Below are 19,219 nucleotides of genomic sequence, written 5' to 3'. Positions count from 1 at the left end.
GTTATCTCGAGGTTAGAGAAACAAAATGATATAATAAGACCTAAGTCATTTTGCCGTAATTCCAAAACTATTATAGTGGCTTCGGCTTGAAACTTTTCACTACTCCATACGTTATTAATTATTTTAGATAATGCAATTTTAAACTTTATTTTAATTGAGGTTTATAAATTATATAATAATTTATAGGAGTATTATAACTCCAGATATTATATTAACTGTTAAAAATTTTTCATAACATCTATGTTATTTGTTATTGTAACGGTATCACGTAACAGTCACCTTTATAAATCTCTAAAATTATTAATCGTATGCCTAATTGTGATGGACTATATAATTGTATTAAACCTATTAAATTTACCCACAAACATAATTGAATGCTAATATCGGACGTGCGAAAAAGTTTTCAAGCGAGATATTAAACATAATACATCACCAAAACTAAACGATTATATTACAAGTATAAATTATAATAACATTAAATGAGTCCAACACTGAACTCGGTGAATCTATTATTTAATTATGTACTCTATATTAAAATATTATTGCAGTATAATGAACGTATGTCTATACATAATATTTACTGATTAGTGATTACCTACACCATTTTGACGCGCAAGTTACACATTACGGATTATCGTCTCCCTCTCCACATTTAAACTGTTTACGATTAGATGGATGTGATAACGTAAAATTAGCATATAAGTAGCTAGTTATATTAATGAACTCACGTCTTCTTTCAAAACTACAAAATAATCAAGCAAATTGTCCAAATTTTAAATTTTAGATTCTAAGTGGAGCGAGGAATGAATTGGTTTTGAAATGATGTGTGTGTGTGTGGGTTTTTTTTATTAGTGTTTGTGTACACAATGGGTAGTCGAATAATTCTTCGATTTTCAACTTCAGTTATATAGATCGATAATTTATACGTTTGACTTTAACCGTTGATACATTGTGTATTATCGATATTTTAAAATCGCTATAGGTAAGCTTAAAATAATTCTAAAATCATTGAATAGAAAAAATTATTCTGTCAAAAATGAACCTATTACTCAGCCTATACTGCTAAATAAATTTGTCATGACTTTGCTCCTAATTTATTTTAGTATCTGGTTTACTGTCGAACGTCGGTAGGTATAATATTTTACTGAAAACATTACATTTATAACATGATTAATATTTATTTATTATAATAGCATAATCATATATTAATATAATTTAATATAACTATTCATTTTTGAGTCAATACCGTGTTTAGTCTTGCGTAAAACAATGTGAATAGTTTAGTGGTATAAAAGGGCAAAAGCTTAAAACGTTAATATTAATTTTTGAAAATTTCATTTTGCAAAAAATATATTATAAAGAATAAAATAATGTAAGAGGACTCATCAAGTTCCCCTCGAACAATATTTTATGTATAAACAAAATAATAAAAGTAGTTTATTCTACATTTAAAATAAAAGTATTTAATTTCACCCAAGTTTAAGAATTACATGTCTATAAAAAAATGTATTTATTTATTACATTCTCAATCTTTTTTAACAGAAATAATACATTTTTCAATTAATTGAAATGCACTATTTATTTTATACATTGAGTAACAGAAAGACATGGCAATTAGCCATTAGGTAAGGAAAAATAATAATTGATTCAATACTGATTAGATGTATGAAATAACAAATTATGAAAATGCAATGGATAAATGATTTAAGGTTAACTTATGTTTGAAAATTCCTAAAAATAATATTTCCAAAAAAGCCCTAAACAATGTAAATTTAAATAAATGTACTCAAAAAATATTGATATTTTAAAAAAAAAGTATAAAAAAATGAGCAACTGAACTTAAATTAACGTTTTTAATATAAATTGTTTTTATTAAATTATATTTAAAATTTGATTATTTCAAACTTTTCGAAGAAAATGTAATATGAGTTTAAAATTTGTATTTTCAGTATTAAAAAATATAAATGTATTCCGTACTCGATCATCGAGCATCCTACTCGATGTTTTAATCTATGAATCATAAATATGTTTTTATTAATAAATAATCATAACAACGAAAACCTTTCGAGAGATCGGTCAGAAACAACAAATATATTTATGTTAAAAATTGATTAAATAATATTGGATAGAACTTAAAATAAAAGTTATTTCATTTATCGGGTTTTTTTTTATACATTGTCTACGACAAAAATAATATGTTATTATATTTTAGTAGTAATAATACATTGTTAAATATACAGTGTTATTAAAGGACCAGTAACTTTTAATATAAGAGAAAAACTATAAGTTGATTGATTGTTTCGCCCGAAAATATCGGGGTAGGCAATTTAAATCACAAATTTTGACATGGTTGGGTAGAATGGGATTATTATACTAGGGATAAAGGAATGAGAGTTAAGTCAACGAGGAGGGAATAAACTTTGATGATATGGTCGGTTAGATGCCATGACCAGTAGAGGTTATATAAAGTTGGACAACACATCATTTTTTAATTAACTAAGAAAAGTTCAGTTATTTCAACTGTCAATTATACTAGTTACATAAGTTCGTAAGTTAATTAGAGAATGAACTAACTTGTTACCTTTGAACTTTTAACTGGTTGATGGACCACCTTTGAAGATTATACCTAATATATAATAAGAATGTTATTTTAAGGAATACAATTCCAGTTCCAATTATAAAACAGACCATACAATACAGTGTAATATACACAGTTATAATATTTCCATAGATGTATAGTAAATAGTTTTAAATTAAAACATAACATAATATTAAAAATAATATAATATAATAAAATATAAGTGTATATAAGGTACTGAATAATAACAAACAGGGAACTGAACTAGTGGAATTCCAACATTGATTTTACTTTAAGATTGTTCAAAAACATAAAAAAAAATGATTCTGCGTAAATGCATTTTGTCGAATTTCCTCATCGAGTGTTATATTATTTTGTTAACGCAACCAAGTTATTAGCTGTCATAATCATGATGATTTTACTTATATTTATATTGTATATACCGCAGATACCCAGTGACCAACTTGAGTTGGCGTTTCAAAGCAAATCGAAGGATGTTTTCTTTTTGTATGTCCGTGCGCAGCGAAGCGACCGAGTGGCAACACGGGCATCACTATAATAACATTTTTACTATAATAACTATTTTCGGACAACTGCACTCTACTCTATATATAACAAGTGTCTTTATTTACATTTTTTTAATTTAACATAAAACATGAGTTATCCGCGTTGTTTCTGGCCACTGTCATCGTCAACGTCGTCATTGTCGCCACTGTCTTCGTCACCGTCGCCACAGTCGCCGTTGACAAAAGTGTGATATTCATTATTGTCCATGTGATAAAAACATTACGCGTTTGAAGAATTTTGTCGTCGGATCCAAATTATGTGATCGACAATGTACCGATTGCGGAGACTGAGTAGTTGAAATTATAAAAGTCAAGTCCGTATAGGTAGGCGGATCCTCAAAAGTCAGAGAAGGAGATAAGGATTTGTGATAAGGGGCTTTGGAGATGTCATTTTGAAAGTGGGAACGTTTGAATATCGAGTTGGAGGGTTTAGAAGTCAGCGATTAAACTAGCTCGATAGTCGAAACATCCAGTCTTATTTTGAAACGCGAAACCAAAAGCTTGAGTCGAAACACCGTATTTGAGTGTCTAGCAAGTCAGTCACGTCAAGGTGAAAATCGATTAAAATAAAATTCATCCACCTAAGTAGGCAATTCGACTGTATCATAAAGTAGGTTACTGTAATGGATGGGTTCAATTTGTATCTAAAATAATGATAGCAAAATAACGAAATCGATATTGTCGAAACTGTTTAAAATATTTTTAAGTTTGAATAATCTATAAGAGGTGTCACAAATGTGTGATTCTCTCCTCATGCGCTTATTCCTGTTAGTTGTCTGTACATTTATTATTTTTTTTTTTTAAATTGATCCTGAGCCCGGCAACTGTGGCCATTAGCTATTAGTAGGTACTGTAGGTTTTTTTTTTTTTTGTATTGATGGTTTGTAGGTTTTTGGAACGGTAGGGGGAACACGTGTGTGTTTGTTTTGGCAGAATTTCGAATGGGGCACCCGTAGGTTTCTGCCATGCCCCGGGGGTGGGGGATGGCAGCACTTGCTCTCCGGTCACCGCGACTTGTCCGGAGAAAAATGCCGCCCGGTGGCCGAGGATCGAACCTCGACCGGCTGTGTCGCATTGGAAGAGTCAGACCACTCGGTCACCTCGTCCCCCACATTTATTATTATTACTTATTGTACTATGTATAGATCGTAATTTTTCAAATAAAGTCAAATATATTTAAAAAAAAAAAAAAAAAATGAATAATAAGTCAATAACATATATTATGATTTTGTTTAAAAAATGTCATCAAAGTGGTGTTTCCCATGGTCGTATAAGATTAACCTCCATAACCAGACAGCCAACTTCTTCATTTTTAGCGTTTTTATAGAAAAGCACCAATTTATATTTTCCATAAAAATATACTTTGGGAAAGTTAGAAACTTCCAAATTCTTCAAATCAATCCCTGATGTTAAATAAGTGCCCTGTACAAAATTAGAAAACAAAATAGGTGGGTATTAATTTAATAGTAAACTGCTAATTTTATAATTTATTATTATGTTTTAATCATTATTACTATGGTCTAATTAAATATAATATTGTTCTTAATGTTTTTATACATTACCGCTGGTAGTGGACAGTTATCAGTTGGAATGTTAAAACCTTTTTGAATTGTAATCCACGCACTTCCCAAAAAATATTTTATACCACTACATGCCTTTCTTATCGTGATAATATTTGAGTTCGGTTTCCAACCGCCAGTTAAATCCCAAGATGTACTGTTGATATCAATCTACGAATACATAATGTATTACTTAAAGTGAGATGACTGCAAACATTTACAATTCTAGTGAAAACTAAAATTACAAACTAATAGACCATAACAAATAATATTATTATGCCCAAAAGGATTGTCAACTTCAGTCACTTATCTTGTGATGAATATCATCACAATAATTTATGTATAACGATGAAAGATAAAATTAAAGTTTTTAAGCATTTTATTCTGATAATCATTTCCACTCAATCTCACTTTGGTCATTGATAAAAATGAGTGCCATAGATTATTTTAAAGAAATAAAATATGTGCTCCTTATGGTCTAACTAATGGAGTAAGAGTGTGTATCGTTTATGTATTTATGATATTATAATTTATGATAAAGTAATACATTGAAACTTTTGTGTAACGAACTTCCATTTAAAAAATATCTTTCATTTATCAAAATATATGAGAACCATTGTAAAATAAATACAACTAACTGATAGGGCAATGTGTCTTTAGATGATGTCAATTTCTCAAAATCCTTTTTTGTGCACTTCTATATACATCATGGCAATAAGTACATTCATTTAAAATCTCAAATGAATCTGTTAGAATATTTCGGTTATGCGTTAATTACGAATCAGTCAGAAATATTTGTATTGCATACATATTATACAGTGCAGGTTAATCATTTTATATTTACTTACTGCAAGAGTATCGTCAAAAGGTATCAAAAACGTTATATTTCCTTTTAATTCTTTTATACTTAATGTCTTTTTATTTAAATACAAATTAAATTGAATTGAATGGTTTTTTGTTGATGCACACTGATATATTTTATCATACTCCATACGATATTCTCCCTGTAATAAGAGTAATATTCATAGTAGTTATTATAATCAACAGATATACTTACGAAGAAATCAAAGTATAAATTATGCACATCACTGATAATCATAGTGAAAAACTGTATTATGTTTAATAAATCAAACCGGTTATTATTCACCATAGGCAAATTGTGCATTAAATGGTTTTTAGATTGAGACAATGAGAAAAATAAAATAAGTCCAAACATTTTGATTATCATTTTGCCTGTGTTAAATTATTTCAACAATTATTATGGAGCGTTTCATACGTTTTAAACAGTAAGAATAAAATATAACATCCATGAGTTTCACAATAAATTGATTAATTTGGAAGGCTTGGCACGCTTGAGCTGTAACCTCTAAAATTGTCGGAAATGTTCATCAAATTATATTGAACATGAAAAAGACAAAAAAAAGTCAGGAAATGATATACATTTCCAAAAATTAACTGAATGGTAAAAAAGGAGTAACATGTGATTCAACTTCCTCAGATAAAATCGTTGTAAAATAAATAAAAAATAAAAATAATTACTCTAATATTATAAATTAGGTACTATGGATGTAGTCTTATTTTACTGTTGAAAATTGAAAAATATGTATAGTGGATACCTGAATTGCTGAACTATCATTTAACACGGTGGTTAAGATTTATTTGATAAAAATGTTGTAGACATTTCTTTCAAAACTAATTTTTCTCAAAGATCAAAAAAAAATTGTTTCGGATCGGTTTATTTATTATTTTATGTAAAACTTATACATTTTCATGACAATTTTAGATTCTGAGTGGAGCAATGAATGTTTTTATTAGTTTTAAAATGATGTGTGTGTGCGGGTTTTTTATTAGTGTTTGTGTACGCAATGAGTAGTCCAATAATTCTTCGATTTTCAACTTCAGTTACATAGATCGATAATTTATACGTTTGACTTTGACCGTTCACACATTGTGTATTATCGATGTTTTAAAATCGCTATAGGTGAGCTTAAAATAATTCTAAGATCATTGAATAAAAAAAAATGATTCTGTCAAAAAGGAACCTATTACTCAGCCTATATTGCTAAGTAAATTTGTCATGACTTTGCTCCTAATTTATTTTAGTATCTGGTTTACTGTCGAACGTCGGTAGGTTTAATATTTTACTGGAAACATTACATTTATAATATGATTAATATTTATTTATTACTATAGCATAATCACATATTAATATAATTTAATATTGTTATTCATTTTTGAGTCAATACCGTATTTAGTCTTACCGTAAAACAATGTGAATAGATTAGTGGTATAAAAAGGCAAAAGCTTAAAATATTAATCTTAATATTTTGAAAATGTCATTTTGCATAAAAAATATTACAAAAAATAAAATAATGTATGTGGACTCATCAAGTCCAATTCAAACAATATTTTATGTATAAACAAAATAATAAAAGTAGTTTATTCTTCATTTAAAATTAAAATATTTAATTTCACCCAAATTTAAAAATTATTTGTGTATAGAAAATTATGTGTATACTAAAATTTTCAAAATATTTTAACTCGTATTGTACTATTTAAAAGCATATGAAATTGTCGATTTTTAATAATTTTTTTAAACTGATGTTGATAAAAAGATTTTTGCTTTGTAAAAAACATTTGAAAATATAATATAAGGTACGTCGTAAGTTGTTGTTAGTGGAAATTTAAAAAAAAAATGAGGGTAAATCCACAATATTTTTTTATGGGCGTTTGATTTTAGAATATTGACAAAATGCGTAAGAATCACGAACAAATGGATTTCGTAAATATCTATACCGGTTAGGTTAGGTTGGGTTCATGTTATCTAACAATTTTCCAGTAAACTATTTAAAAACAATTTTCCTTCCAATTTTACAGGGTTAGGACTGACAGCAAAATTAAATTGTTAACTTGGTTAAAAATTTCGAGTGACATTTTTTGTTTTAATACCAATAATAATAATAATAATAATAATATGTAATAATAATATGTAAATAAATATAAAAAAACAAATATCGAGTCCAGGGGCGCCATTTGGGGGGGAGCAGGGTATACTTTGGCTCCCCTATTATTTTCTGTGTCTTATTGGCCTGGATTAAAATTTAGAATGCGCCGACGGCCGTCCCGAGCCCTAATTCTCCTGCTTTCGCACTTAATCGTGCATGACGGTCGCCGATCAAAACTTTCAATAAGTCTAAGTATAAGTATAAGTATTTTTGTATAAGCATACACCGATTGGCGATTTCAAATAAATTGTATGTAAACATGTATATTATAGTGGTGCCAATTGGAACTGGCTGTATATTGTGGTTCACAAAGGACTGACGGCACTGTACGCACGTCCCACACCGGTGGTTGTTGGTGGGGGTATACGGTCGACGGACGACTGACGGATTAGTGATTACTGGAAAATACATTCTTAAAATAGATCGAAAATGAAATGAAAGCTTATTGATATTAATGATACCGAAGAATGTTTACATTTACAAAATTTTTTAAATCATTACAAATATTTTAAAATTAATGTATTAAAAATTCCATCTGAATTTACTTCTGCAAAATCGTTGCTTCAACAAAAAAATATTGTTCAACCAGATTTAAATTCAATTATTGATACGCTCAAAAAACTACCAGCAGCATTTTCAGAAACATTGAAGATACTTCAAATTATAAACACTCTTCCAGTGAGTACTGCATCAAATGAAAGGTTTTTTTCTTCACTCAAAAGAGTAAAATCTTATCTAAGATCTTCAATGGGTGACGAGCGTTTGAGTGACTAATTGGTCATAGCGGTAGAAAAAGAAGATGCTAACAAAATAGATTTAGATGAGGCAGTAGATAGATTTTCGAAACTAAAAAGTAGAAGGTATAAGCTAGAATAGTATAATTAATTTAAAAAACTTATGAATACTGTACGTCTGTAACTGTATGGAATATTGTATTATTATTAAATTATTTATTATAATAAGTAAATAAATATAATTTATTCATTTTATTTGGAATAAATTGCATTGATTAAATGTAGATACCTATACCTGTACGGCTGTACATATGTACCAAAAGGCAAACAAATTATTAATGAATAATTTGAATTCATTAAAATATATTCTTCAAGAGCCTAACCTAAATGATATTAAACGATATCTGCATTTACTATTTTTAAAAATGTGGCCTGACAAAAAAAAAAAATTGGCCTGCTTAAATGTTGGCACCCCTATTATAAAACTCAAATGGCGCCCCTGATCGAGTCCAAGGAAAACCAAGTCCGACTATATATTTAAATAGTGTAGGTACTAGAAAATTGTTAGAATATATATATGACATATACATAAAATACGGTGCACATATATACGTATATTGGAACGCAATCGTGTTGCATTTTATGCAGGTAAAAAAGGTAAAACGGGCGCGACAGTGCTAATTGATCGAGCGCAATCGTGTTGCCTTTTTTGAATGGAAAAATTTAAGCCGGGCGCAATCGTGCTGCACCGTGCGCGAACAGAGTATAGTGACAATGCATTTGGAAACTGCAAAGAAAACGTACCTTTACTGCTCTAGTTTTATGTTCAAACTTTGATGTTGATCTTACAAATTATAATGTTTATAACATGGTACCTTTTTATTATTAGTTGTGGATAAAACAGTATGTCGAGTAATATGACAGTTGACAATATATCGAAAATTACTAATGCATGCCATACAAATTCCAATTAATTAATTGTGAATTTTTATTATGTTAATTTAAACAAGGTGTATTTCCCTGGCACCCCCACTTTTGAATTTTAAAACCAAACTCGATTTTTCTCAATTTCTTCTTATTTGTTCCGTCCCCGTTTCCAACTTATACCCGATTTATGACGTGGGTGTCATTTCCTTGTCAAATAACAAAATTTTCGAAACTAACAAGAACAAACCGAGAACAATCAAAAGCAACTGGTTTAGTTTCAAAATTCGAAAGTGGAGGTGTCCGGGAAATGCATCTATTGAAACAATTATAAAATTACTTAAGGTATATCGGTTATAAACTAAAATTAATAATTGTTTATAATGACTATATTTTGTTTTGATAAACTTATAATACGTTTATAATTGCATATTTGTTCAGCATTAATTGAGTAATTGAGTTGGTGTAGTATGTTTTCATTGCAATCAAAAGAAATTGAAATTTGAAATTATATAAATTAATTAAACATAATCAAAATATTCTGAAAATGTTAACATAATGTTAATATGAACATTTCTTGCAAAATTCAAGTATCGAAACTTATTTGAATTTAAACTATTTAAATTTAAATTCAAACAAAATAATGAAATAAATTATGTCAAAAACTGATTAAAATTTTTATTAGTTTATATAATAAGTCAATTACAAATATATTATAATTGTATATAGTTCAATTAAATTGGTGTTTCCCATGGTCGTATAAGATTAACCTCCGCAAAAACGCAGCTAACTTCTTCATTTTTTACATTTTTTAAGCGTAATGCCACTTTATATTTTCCATAAAAATATACTTTGATAAAATTATTATCTTCCAATTTTTTCAAATCAATTCCAGATGTTCTATATGTGCCCTGGTGTAAAAATTTAGAAAAGAAATTGTTTAGAAATTTATAGGTTATAATATTTTGATAGTAAAGTGCCTACTTTGTTAATTTTATAGGTAATTTATAATTATACCTTAAACATTATTATAGTACCCACCTACCACAATAGCATAATAATATATTATGTAATGCATTTTTATAAATAATTTTTAATACTACCATTTTCAAGTCATTAAATAATATAGGACATATAGGTACATCTATCTTATACAACTATATAATTGTGTTTTAATGCTTTTTTTTACATTACCACTGGTAGAGGACAGCTATCAACTGGAACGTGAAAACTCTTCATAAGTGTAATCCATGCATTTCCAAAAAAATGTTTTACATTACTACATGCCTTTTTCATTTTGATTATATTTGAATTTGGTATCCAACCACCAGTTAAACCCCAAGATGCCAAATTTAAATCAAGCTATAAATAATAAATACAATAGCTGAGGTACGATGACTACATTTCATATTTCACATTGATAAAAATAAAATATGAACGCCTTTTAGCAGTTACGTTCTTGTATTTATGGTACTTATATATAGTAAAACAATACAATTTCCATAATATTATATAACTAATTATTTTATTTATAAAAATATTTTTTGGGAACCTTGATAAAACAAATGTAATTTGCTGATTCTACTTATACATCATGGTCATAAGACATTCTCACAATATCTCAAATGAGTCGTTTCGCTATTTTTAGGAGTTCGTTGATTGTTAATCAGTTAGAAATTCTTCTATTATTCATATTCTATTTAATACATTCTCAATTTACAATAAAGTAATAATATTTATTTTTACCTACGAAATACCATAATATGGAAGTTTCAATGTAATATACAAATCTTAAATAAATCATTATAGTATAAATTTATATATGTACTTACTGTAAGAGTATCGTCAAAAGGTATCAAACATGTTACATTCCCTTTCAATTCTCTTATACTTGATGTCTTTCTACTTAAATAGAAATTATAATTAATTGGGTGATTTTTTGTTGATTCACACGGATATATTTTATCAAACACCAGACGATATTCTCCCTGTAATAGGTACTACGCAATATATATATATATATACAGATCTACTTACGAAGAAATATCATATATAAATTATGCACATCAATATTAATCATAGAAAAAATGTATCAAGTTTAATAAATTAGAGAGATTATTAATTTACTTACCATAGGCAAGTTTGGCATAAAATGGTTTTTGGATTGAGACAATGAGCAAAATAAAACAAGTCCGAACGTTTTGATTATCATTTTACCTAGGACACTTAATTTCAATAATTATATAGCTTTTCATACGTTTTCAACAGTAAGAATAAATAATAATACCCATTAGTTATAAAATATATTGATACGTTAAAGGGGAACGACATGCTTGAGTTGCAACCTCTAAATATTGTTTAAAATATGCATATAAACATGATATGTATATTTTAACAGGAAAAAAGTGATTAAGTTTTCCCGGAAATTATAATGTTACATATTTAAATAAATTTTACTTTTTTTTCTGACCTTCATATTATTTGTTATAATATTGTTTTGCTTGTGACTCTCTTATGGCTGGACACCATTGTTCTACCTATATTATTAAGAAAGTGCTGTGAAAAAGTAAATTATTCTGGAGCTTCATATCTAGAGTTATGTTTAGGAGGAACGACATGTTTGAACTGTAACTTCTAAAAATTTACTGAAATGTTAGTACAATTTTATTGAATAGGAAAGAGATAAAAAATACTTTCGGAAATGATTAATTTTCAAATGTAATACAAAAACCAATTAATTCCTATACTATAAATTAGATGATATTTTGGGGCCTCGGTCTAAGTTTACATGCAAGCCATCTTAGGCATCTGTAATTTCATCATGTAATCAATTAATTGTATGATTGATCCAGACTTAACGATATTATGACAGGGCCATAATATTGTAGGAAGAGGAGAATAATCTAGGAGAAAATATAACCCGTAGATGGAATAGAAAATGATTACATGTATTATAATCGTCAACCAGTATATATTATATCGACTTAATACTTCATGGTGCTTTATTAGCCACAATTTATCTGGCTCTCAAGCGATGATCATAATTTATAATAATTTATATAGGCAATATTGTTTTGATATCAACAACTATGATGGATTCTCTAAGTATCGTTCAGTTATTGCTTTGAACAGTTAATATAATATTGTTCCCCAATTCAGGGGTACATCGACATACTTACAGAAGCACTTGAATTACCTTTTTTGGTGCAAATGTATTTTTAATATTTTTGAACTGCTATTGTAACAATACATCAAGAGTCTTGTATTACATTTTCATACTTTTTGACCCAACAAATACAATAAATTTTGTTGACAATTATAGAAAAAAAAAAAATGAAAATTGAAAATGTTCGTCAACTGCTTAAAAGAAGTCAAAATATTTTGGAAATGTTTTCAAGTATAAGAATTGATTTATAAACATATGGTGTAAATTTCGAATGTCTACACTACTCTAGAGTAATTCGTTTTTGAATTACAACGAAAGAAAAAAATCGCTGCATGAGAAATCGAGTCAATATCCAATGCTATAAAAATGTTAACATCAAACTTTCATAAAAACTTAATTTGACTTTCCGGTAGAAATTTTTTTGTTTGATAAAGATAGACAAACATAAGGAATCTTGTATTACAACCTAACCTAACCTTAGATGTAAAATAAAAATTTGTAAAACCTTGTACCTATTGCATTTTTAAGTTTTTTGACATAAGTTTAAAAGAAACAATAATAATAATCCAAAATTTAATTTGCTTATAAACAGCTCAATACGAGTTAAAATATTTTGAAAATTGTATGGTGTATTGCAAATAATAACATAAACATTCATTGAAAATGCATCTATACGGTCATTTTTAGAGCAACACTAAAATCCAAAATCGATTTTTTTCGAAAACTGGTTTTGAGTAAACATTTTCGGTCTTAATTAATTTTTTGTTTGTTTTTTCTATCGCTTTTGAAAACTATTTTAAATTTTAAATGTTGACTTCCCAAATTCACCAACTGAACTCACTTTCCCACCAGAAAAATGCTGTCGAAGAAAATCAAAGCACTTTTACTGTCCCCAACTGTGACTGTAGACACAAAAATTAAAATTAAAATTAAAAAACACACATCATTTTAAAAACATTACATTCAATGCTCCTATGAATCATATGTTTAATAATCGTTGTATGAAGAATAAAAATACAAAACATAAGTTAACTTTCACTTTTACGTGGACAAAGGACATGGTAAGTTTATTGCTTTACAATAAATTAATAACATAATATAGCATAATTTTGTATAATTTAATCAAATTGGTTTTTCCCACGGTCGTATAAGATTGAATTCCGCGACGTAGCAGCCAACTACTTTATCTTCTACATTTTTCAACCTGACAGTCAATCTATATTTTCCATAAAAATACACTTTAGGAAAGTTATTATCTTCTAATTTCTTCAAGTCCAACCCTGATGAAATATATGTACCCTGTAAAATTTAAAAAAAAATGTTAATTAATAATAATGCGTCTCACACATAGTTCATTTTAAAATTATTATTTATTTTTTATCTATAATCATTTAACGAGCTTGAGCCTTTTTTTATAAGTGATTAAATACACTTAACAATTTTACCCGAATGGGCTTACATACATTATATAAAGTACAAATACATAAATGGATACATTATTAGCTAATAATAAAGCACGTGGAAAAAAAGAATCTGCACCATAACTTTTTCGATAGAAGGGAATGACAAATAAATCATTTTTTCTGGAATAGTATATATGAGACATATCATTCCTATTACTTAATAAATGAATAAATCAAAAAAACCATTTAATATAACATAATATTATATAAATAAAATATCTGAAAGCTGTCTTCTTAGTTCTATAGAATCTAAATTAATTAACAATTACAAGACTAAACTAGACTTAACTAAATGTAGTTGTAAAATTAGTAACATAAGCAATTTTCTTTAAATTGACATTGGACTAATTCAAGATCTTTAAGTATGTAGACAAGTTCTGAGACCAAATTATGGATCTAAATTCTAAAGTAGATCGCACGAGCGTACAATATAATGTGTGTGATCCTGCAGTATCTCAAAGTCCGAAGATGATTGAATTGAACAAAATAATTCAGCATTATCTACAAAAAGTAATAATTGCATAGAATTATTAAATCTCCAGAGCAAATCATTAATAAAATGAGAAAAAATAGTGACTCTAAATTTGAACCTTGAGGTACACCTGACGATGTACACGAAAATCATTAGAAACATAGAATGAAAATTTAACTGCTTGGAAACGGTTTTGTGGGTAAAAAGCGATTCATGGTAAAAATGATTTTAAAAAATGAGAATTATGTTCATTATTAATAACAGATTTTTGTTTAATTGTTGGTACTTTTCGTACAAATTGTATAGTTAAGTCAATTTTAAAATTCGATGTGTGCAAAGCAAATTCTTCACGAAGTTTCTTTATATGGTATCTTTGTGACTAGGTATGTCATATGATACGAGATTATTGAAATTTACGGGTACCATGATGAAGTTTCGTTTTGTATTTCATGATACTAAATGCCTCTGATATAGAAATGAACTTAATTATTATAGGTACTGGCACCATATTATTAAGACTAGCCACTAGCGTCAAGAATGTTATTTACCTATTTGCGATCTTGAACAATACGAACATTTTACTGGTTAAAATCAATTTCAATTAAATGATAGCAGATAAGATTTTCCTCACGTCTGTTACGTTAGTTAATTTCATTGCTTATGAATTCGTTACTTAATTCATTATTTGAACGTTGTAATGTGCAGTTTTTGAGCTCATCGACTTTCACAAGTAATTTGTTAATCAGTAATTTTAAATAAGACAATTACTTTAAACCTTGCTCATTATTGTATTTTAATAATTAATATAGTACCTATATATACCACACTAGTTTAATAATATGTTATGTTTGTTACGGAATAAACACGCGCATACACACACACACACACAACGATCTTTTTCAAGACGAACAAGAAAGTCCTGTTATGACATATAAAACCCACACCACAAGAATTACGTACATCATAACAACAATCATAACAGAATCAAAAAAACTAATCACGACGCTTGTTTAGACCTAGGCATTATGTATACATATTAGTGTATCGGTTGACAACGACCAAAAATATAACAGAAGGAAACAATCCTAATAATATTAAACATCTATTCTATACTTTAATCAAAAATACTCCAAACCCGGCTCTAGCGAAGATCCTTTGACATATTTTTAACAAAAAACCACACTCAGAACTTTTGCATTTGCAATAAGTTTACAATTCTCGAATAACCATATAGTCCACTGACCACCAATCATGGAAGTAGAAAACTCCAATCAAATAATCAACGACGATCAAACTATAAGCAAAGACTAGATTACATAACTCTTAAAGAAGTCCTGGACATCATCAAGAATATGCCAACAGCCAAAGCTCCAGGCATTGACCAAATAACCGATGCCGTTCTCAAGAACCTTCTCAACTAATCAATAATTAAACAATAGACATCCATTATGGTGATTATTAAATTATAAATTATTGTTATAAATAATTTTGTACATTACCAATGGTAGTGGACAGTTATCAACCGGAATGTTAAAATCCTTGATAAATGCAAACCATGCATTTCCAAAGAGATTCTTTATACTACTGCATGCCTTTTTTTTTATGACAATATATGAATTTGGTATCCAACCTCCAGTTAAACCCCAAGATGCCAAATTTGCATCGAGCTACAAATAAATAATACCTTATTTAAAGTAAGATGTCAACAAACATTTACAATTCTAGTTTTAATTAAAATTACCAACTCATAGTGCATAACTTATGACTAAAATATTATGTTCACCAGGACTAACTTGATCGGTCTCATATTTCGTGATAAATATAATCACAATAATGATTAATATAAATTATGTGTAACGATAAAAAATAATATCGATAATTAATTCCACTCGTTCTTAAATTGATCATTGATAAAAGTGACATGGGTAATTATCATAGACATAAAATATGTACTCCTTATGATACTAACTAATGATTACATTAGATCAGTTGGATTATAACTAATGTAGTGGTATGTTAATGTATTTACGATACACAATAATATAGAAATACAATTGAAATAATTTCTAGAACCTTAATCAGATAATCAGCTGTAAACAGCTGATTTTGCCCGAGAAGGATCGCTGTAGTTGTTATATTAATAACAACTAATACGAAATGACAATTAATTAAATTATAAAAAAATAATAAATAAATAAAAATAAAAAATATAAGTTGTATAAATTAAATCAAATATAAATTAAACATTACATTGTAAATGTTAAAAATTCCTAAGTTTAGAGCTGAAGTTGAGAAAGATGCACTATTCCTTTTAAAAAGTCTATTTTATAAACGAAAATACAACAACTATCATATGAGGAATGAAATAGACTTTTTTAAAGAAATAAACTATAATGTTCTACTTTAACTTTAAATTCAATTTATAGTTTATACATTTAATTAATTATCATCTCATCACTAATGCGTTATTTAAAAATAAATAAATAAGAGTTGGTGCATATTTGAATAGTCTAAAACAATAAACGTAACAATCGGAAATAAAATAACCTGAAAATTCGATTTCCTCAAAATACATTCTTAGTGCAACTATACGCGTCATTTTAATAAGTAAATTCTCTCAAAGCCTCAAATGAATTAGTTCTGTAGTTTTGGCAATACCTTATTTATGATTCAGTCAGAAATCCTTTTATTATATTATATTGTACAGATTCTGTTTATTAAATTTCTCTATTCAGTTATAATTTTTTTGGTTGTCTACGCGAGATATCATAGTATGAAAGTTTCAGTGTATTACACAAATCTAAAATTAATCATTACATATTAACTTACTGTAAGAGTATCGTCCAAAGGTATCAAATATGTTATATTCCCTTTCAATTCCTTTATACTTGATGTCTTTTTACTTAAATATAAATTATAATTAATTGGATGGTTTTTCATTGATGCACACGGATATACTTTATCAATGACCAAACGATATTCTCCCTGTAAAAAGGGTAATAGACATATATACAGTTATACTCACGAAGAAATATAGCAAATATACATTATGCACATCAATTTTAATCATAACAAAAATGTATTATGTTTAATAAATCAGACAGATTAAAAATTTACCAAAGGCAAGTTTGGCATAAAAACATTTTTTGTTTGATATAATGAGAAAAATCCAGTTAGTACAAACATTTTGACTATCATATTGTCTGTTCTTCATACATTTTTAACTATGAGAATGAAATAACACTCATGGTTTATAAAATATATTGATACATTTGGAAAGAATGACATGCTTGAGTTGTAACCTCTAAAAATATATGAAAATGTTAATACAATCATATATAACAGGAAATAGATAACAAAGAGAGACCCGAAATGACACATTTCTAATGTTAATTGAATGTTGAAAAATGAATTAAATTAGTTTCAATTGATTCAAGATTAAGCAGATGAAATCGTTGTCTAAAGAATAAAAAAACAAACATTTTACCTATATTACAAATTTGTATGTACGTAAGTAAGAAATTGATACTCTGAAGTATCAACCTTATAGCTCCCTCCTCCCGAGTTTCCTAATTCTTCTTAGTCATCAGTAATTTTTTTATGAAATTAATTAACATTTATATTGATCTAGACTTAATGATTTGACCATAAATGTGCTAAAATATTATGCTATATTCATAATAGTCAAAGTAAATTGAAATCACAGACTTTGATTTTAAGGATTTTAATCTAACATCATTGATATGACTAAAAATCAATTTAATAAGAGTACCTATTATTAAACTCAAGTGACTTATGAAGGTACAAAGCCATTTTTAATTCATGCAATTAGTTAAGTAAATAATGCTCAAACGGTCCCTTTTAAAATATATGTATAAGTATTGTTCATTATTATTAGATTTGTTCCTCTCATATGATAATGTACATGCTAAGGTACGATATACCAAATAATAGTTAATAGAAAAAATATCTTTATATACTCTACGATTAAAGCGCATTATAAGTTTATGTAAATACATTCCAATTAATAATTGATTGTTACGAAAAATTATTAATTTAAATGTACTGTTTATTTATTTTGAGAGTGTATATATTTTTTTGGTTAACATTGATACACATGAGTGATGCCCTCAAACTGAGGGTAACAATAATAACTAATAAGACATAATCTCATTGTTTGTAGATATTACATCGCTCTTTGTCGGTGAAATATTATAGTTCTTCTAAGTTGGATGAATTTAGGTTTTATAGGCAGTACTGCACTAATTATGATTTTTGCCCCAAGAGGATAAAACATAGGGAAAAATAGAGATTACATTTTCAAATCAAGACAGTCAGGTCAATTTAACGAATAAAAAAATTAGCTGACTTTTAAAAAAAAATTGTTATTTTAATTAATTTAATAAATTGTTATGCACTTAACTATATTATTGATATCGAAGAACATATCCATACATATCGCCTTCACATGTAAATTAAAACCTTGTCTTATTTATTCTAGATTTTGATTAAAGGAAATATTATTTAACTTCTGTAGATATAGAAATACAAGTTGTATAATACAAAAATAAATCGAAAATTTCCCATGACAATAAGTTAATCAAAAAGAGTCAAAATATTTTTGAATTTAACCATACTGCATGCAGAACTAATACAAACATTTAGTGGGGATTTCAAGTACCTACCGTTATTCTTTTTTTATTTACAGCAAAATATCAAAAATCTATTGATGATAAATTGTTAACAAATTAT

General features: G+C 27.5%; 3 protein-coding genes across 3 annotated transcripts in view; all 3 read right to left on the bottom strand.

Annotated features, from left to right (window-relative positions):
- Nucleotides 1-11,219, bottom strand: part of LOC111029722 (probable vesicular glutamate transporter eat-4) — a 32,612-nt gene extending 21,393 nt beyond the window's left edge. Inside the window, exon 1 of the mRNA XM_022308861.1 lies at nt 11,199-11,219. The gene's annotated coding sequence lies outside the window, so the exon portion shown is untranslated. The remainder of the gene's footprint in view (nt 1-11,198) is intronic.
- Nucleotides 4,390-6,101, bottom strand: LOC111029725. The gene is made up of 4 exons (XM_022308864.1): nt 5,851-6,101; nt 5,552-5,707; nt 4,707-4,874; nt 4,390-4,566 (listed from the first exon to the last, which is right to left on the bottom strand). Exons 1-4 carry the CDS (start codon nt 5,929-5,931, stop codon nt 4,390-4,392), a joined length of 582 nt encoding a protein of 193 aa, XP_022164556.1. The 5' UTR covers nt 5,932-6,101.
- A 2,435-nt stretch (nt 11,220-13,654) lies between the features above and the next one.
- On the bottom strand, nt 13,655-17,665 carry LOC111029728. Its single transcript, XM_022308866.1, has 4 exons — nt 17,585-17,665; nt 17,297-17,452; nt 15,967-16,134; nt 13,655-13,831 (listed from the first exon to the last, which is right to left on the bottom strand). Exons 1-4 carry the CDS (start codon nt 17,663-17,665, stop codon nt 13,655-13,657), a joined length of 582 nt encoding a protein of 193 aa, XP_022164558.1.
- Nucleotides 17,666-19,219: the final 1,554 nt, after the last annotated feature.

The sequence above is a fragment of the Myzus persicae genome, unplaced genomic scaffold (assembly GCF_001856785.1).
Source record: "Myzus persicae strain clone G006 unplaced genomic scaffold, MPER_G0061.0, whole genome shotgun sequence".
Classification (NCBI taxonomy): Eukaryota; Metazoa; Arthropoda; class Insecta; order Hemiptera; family Aphididae; genus Myzus; species Myzus persicae.
Note: the sequence above shows the minus strand (reverse complement) of the source record. Positions and strands in the feature narration are given on the sequence as shown.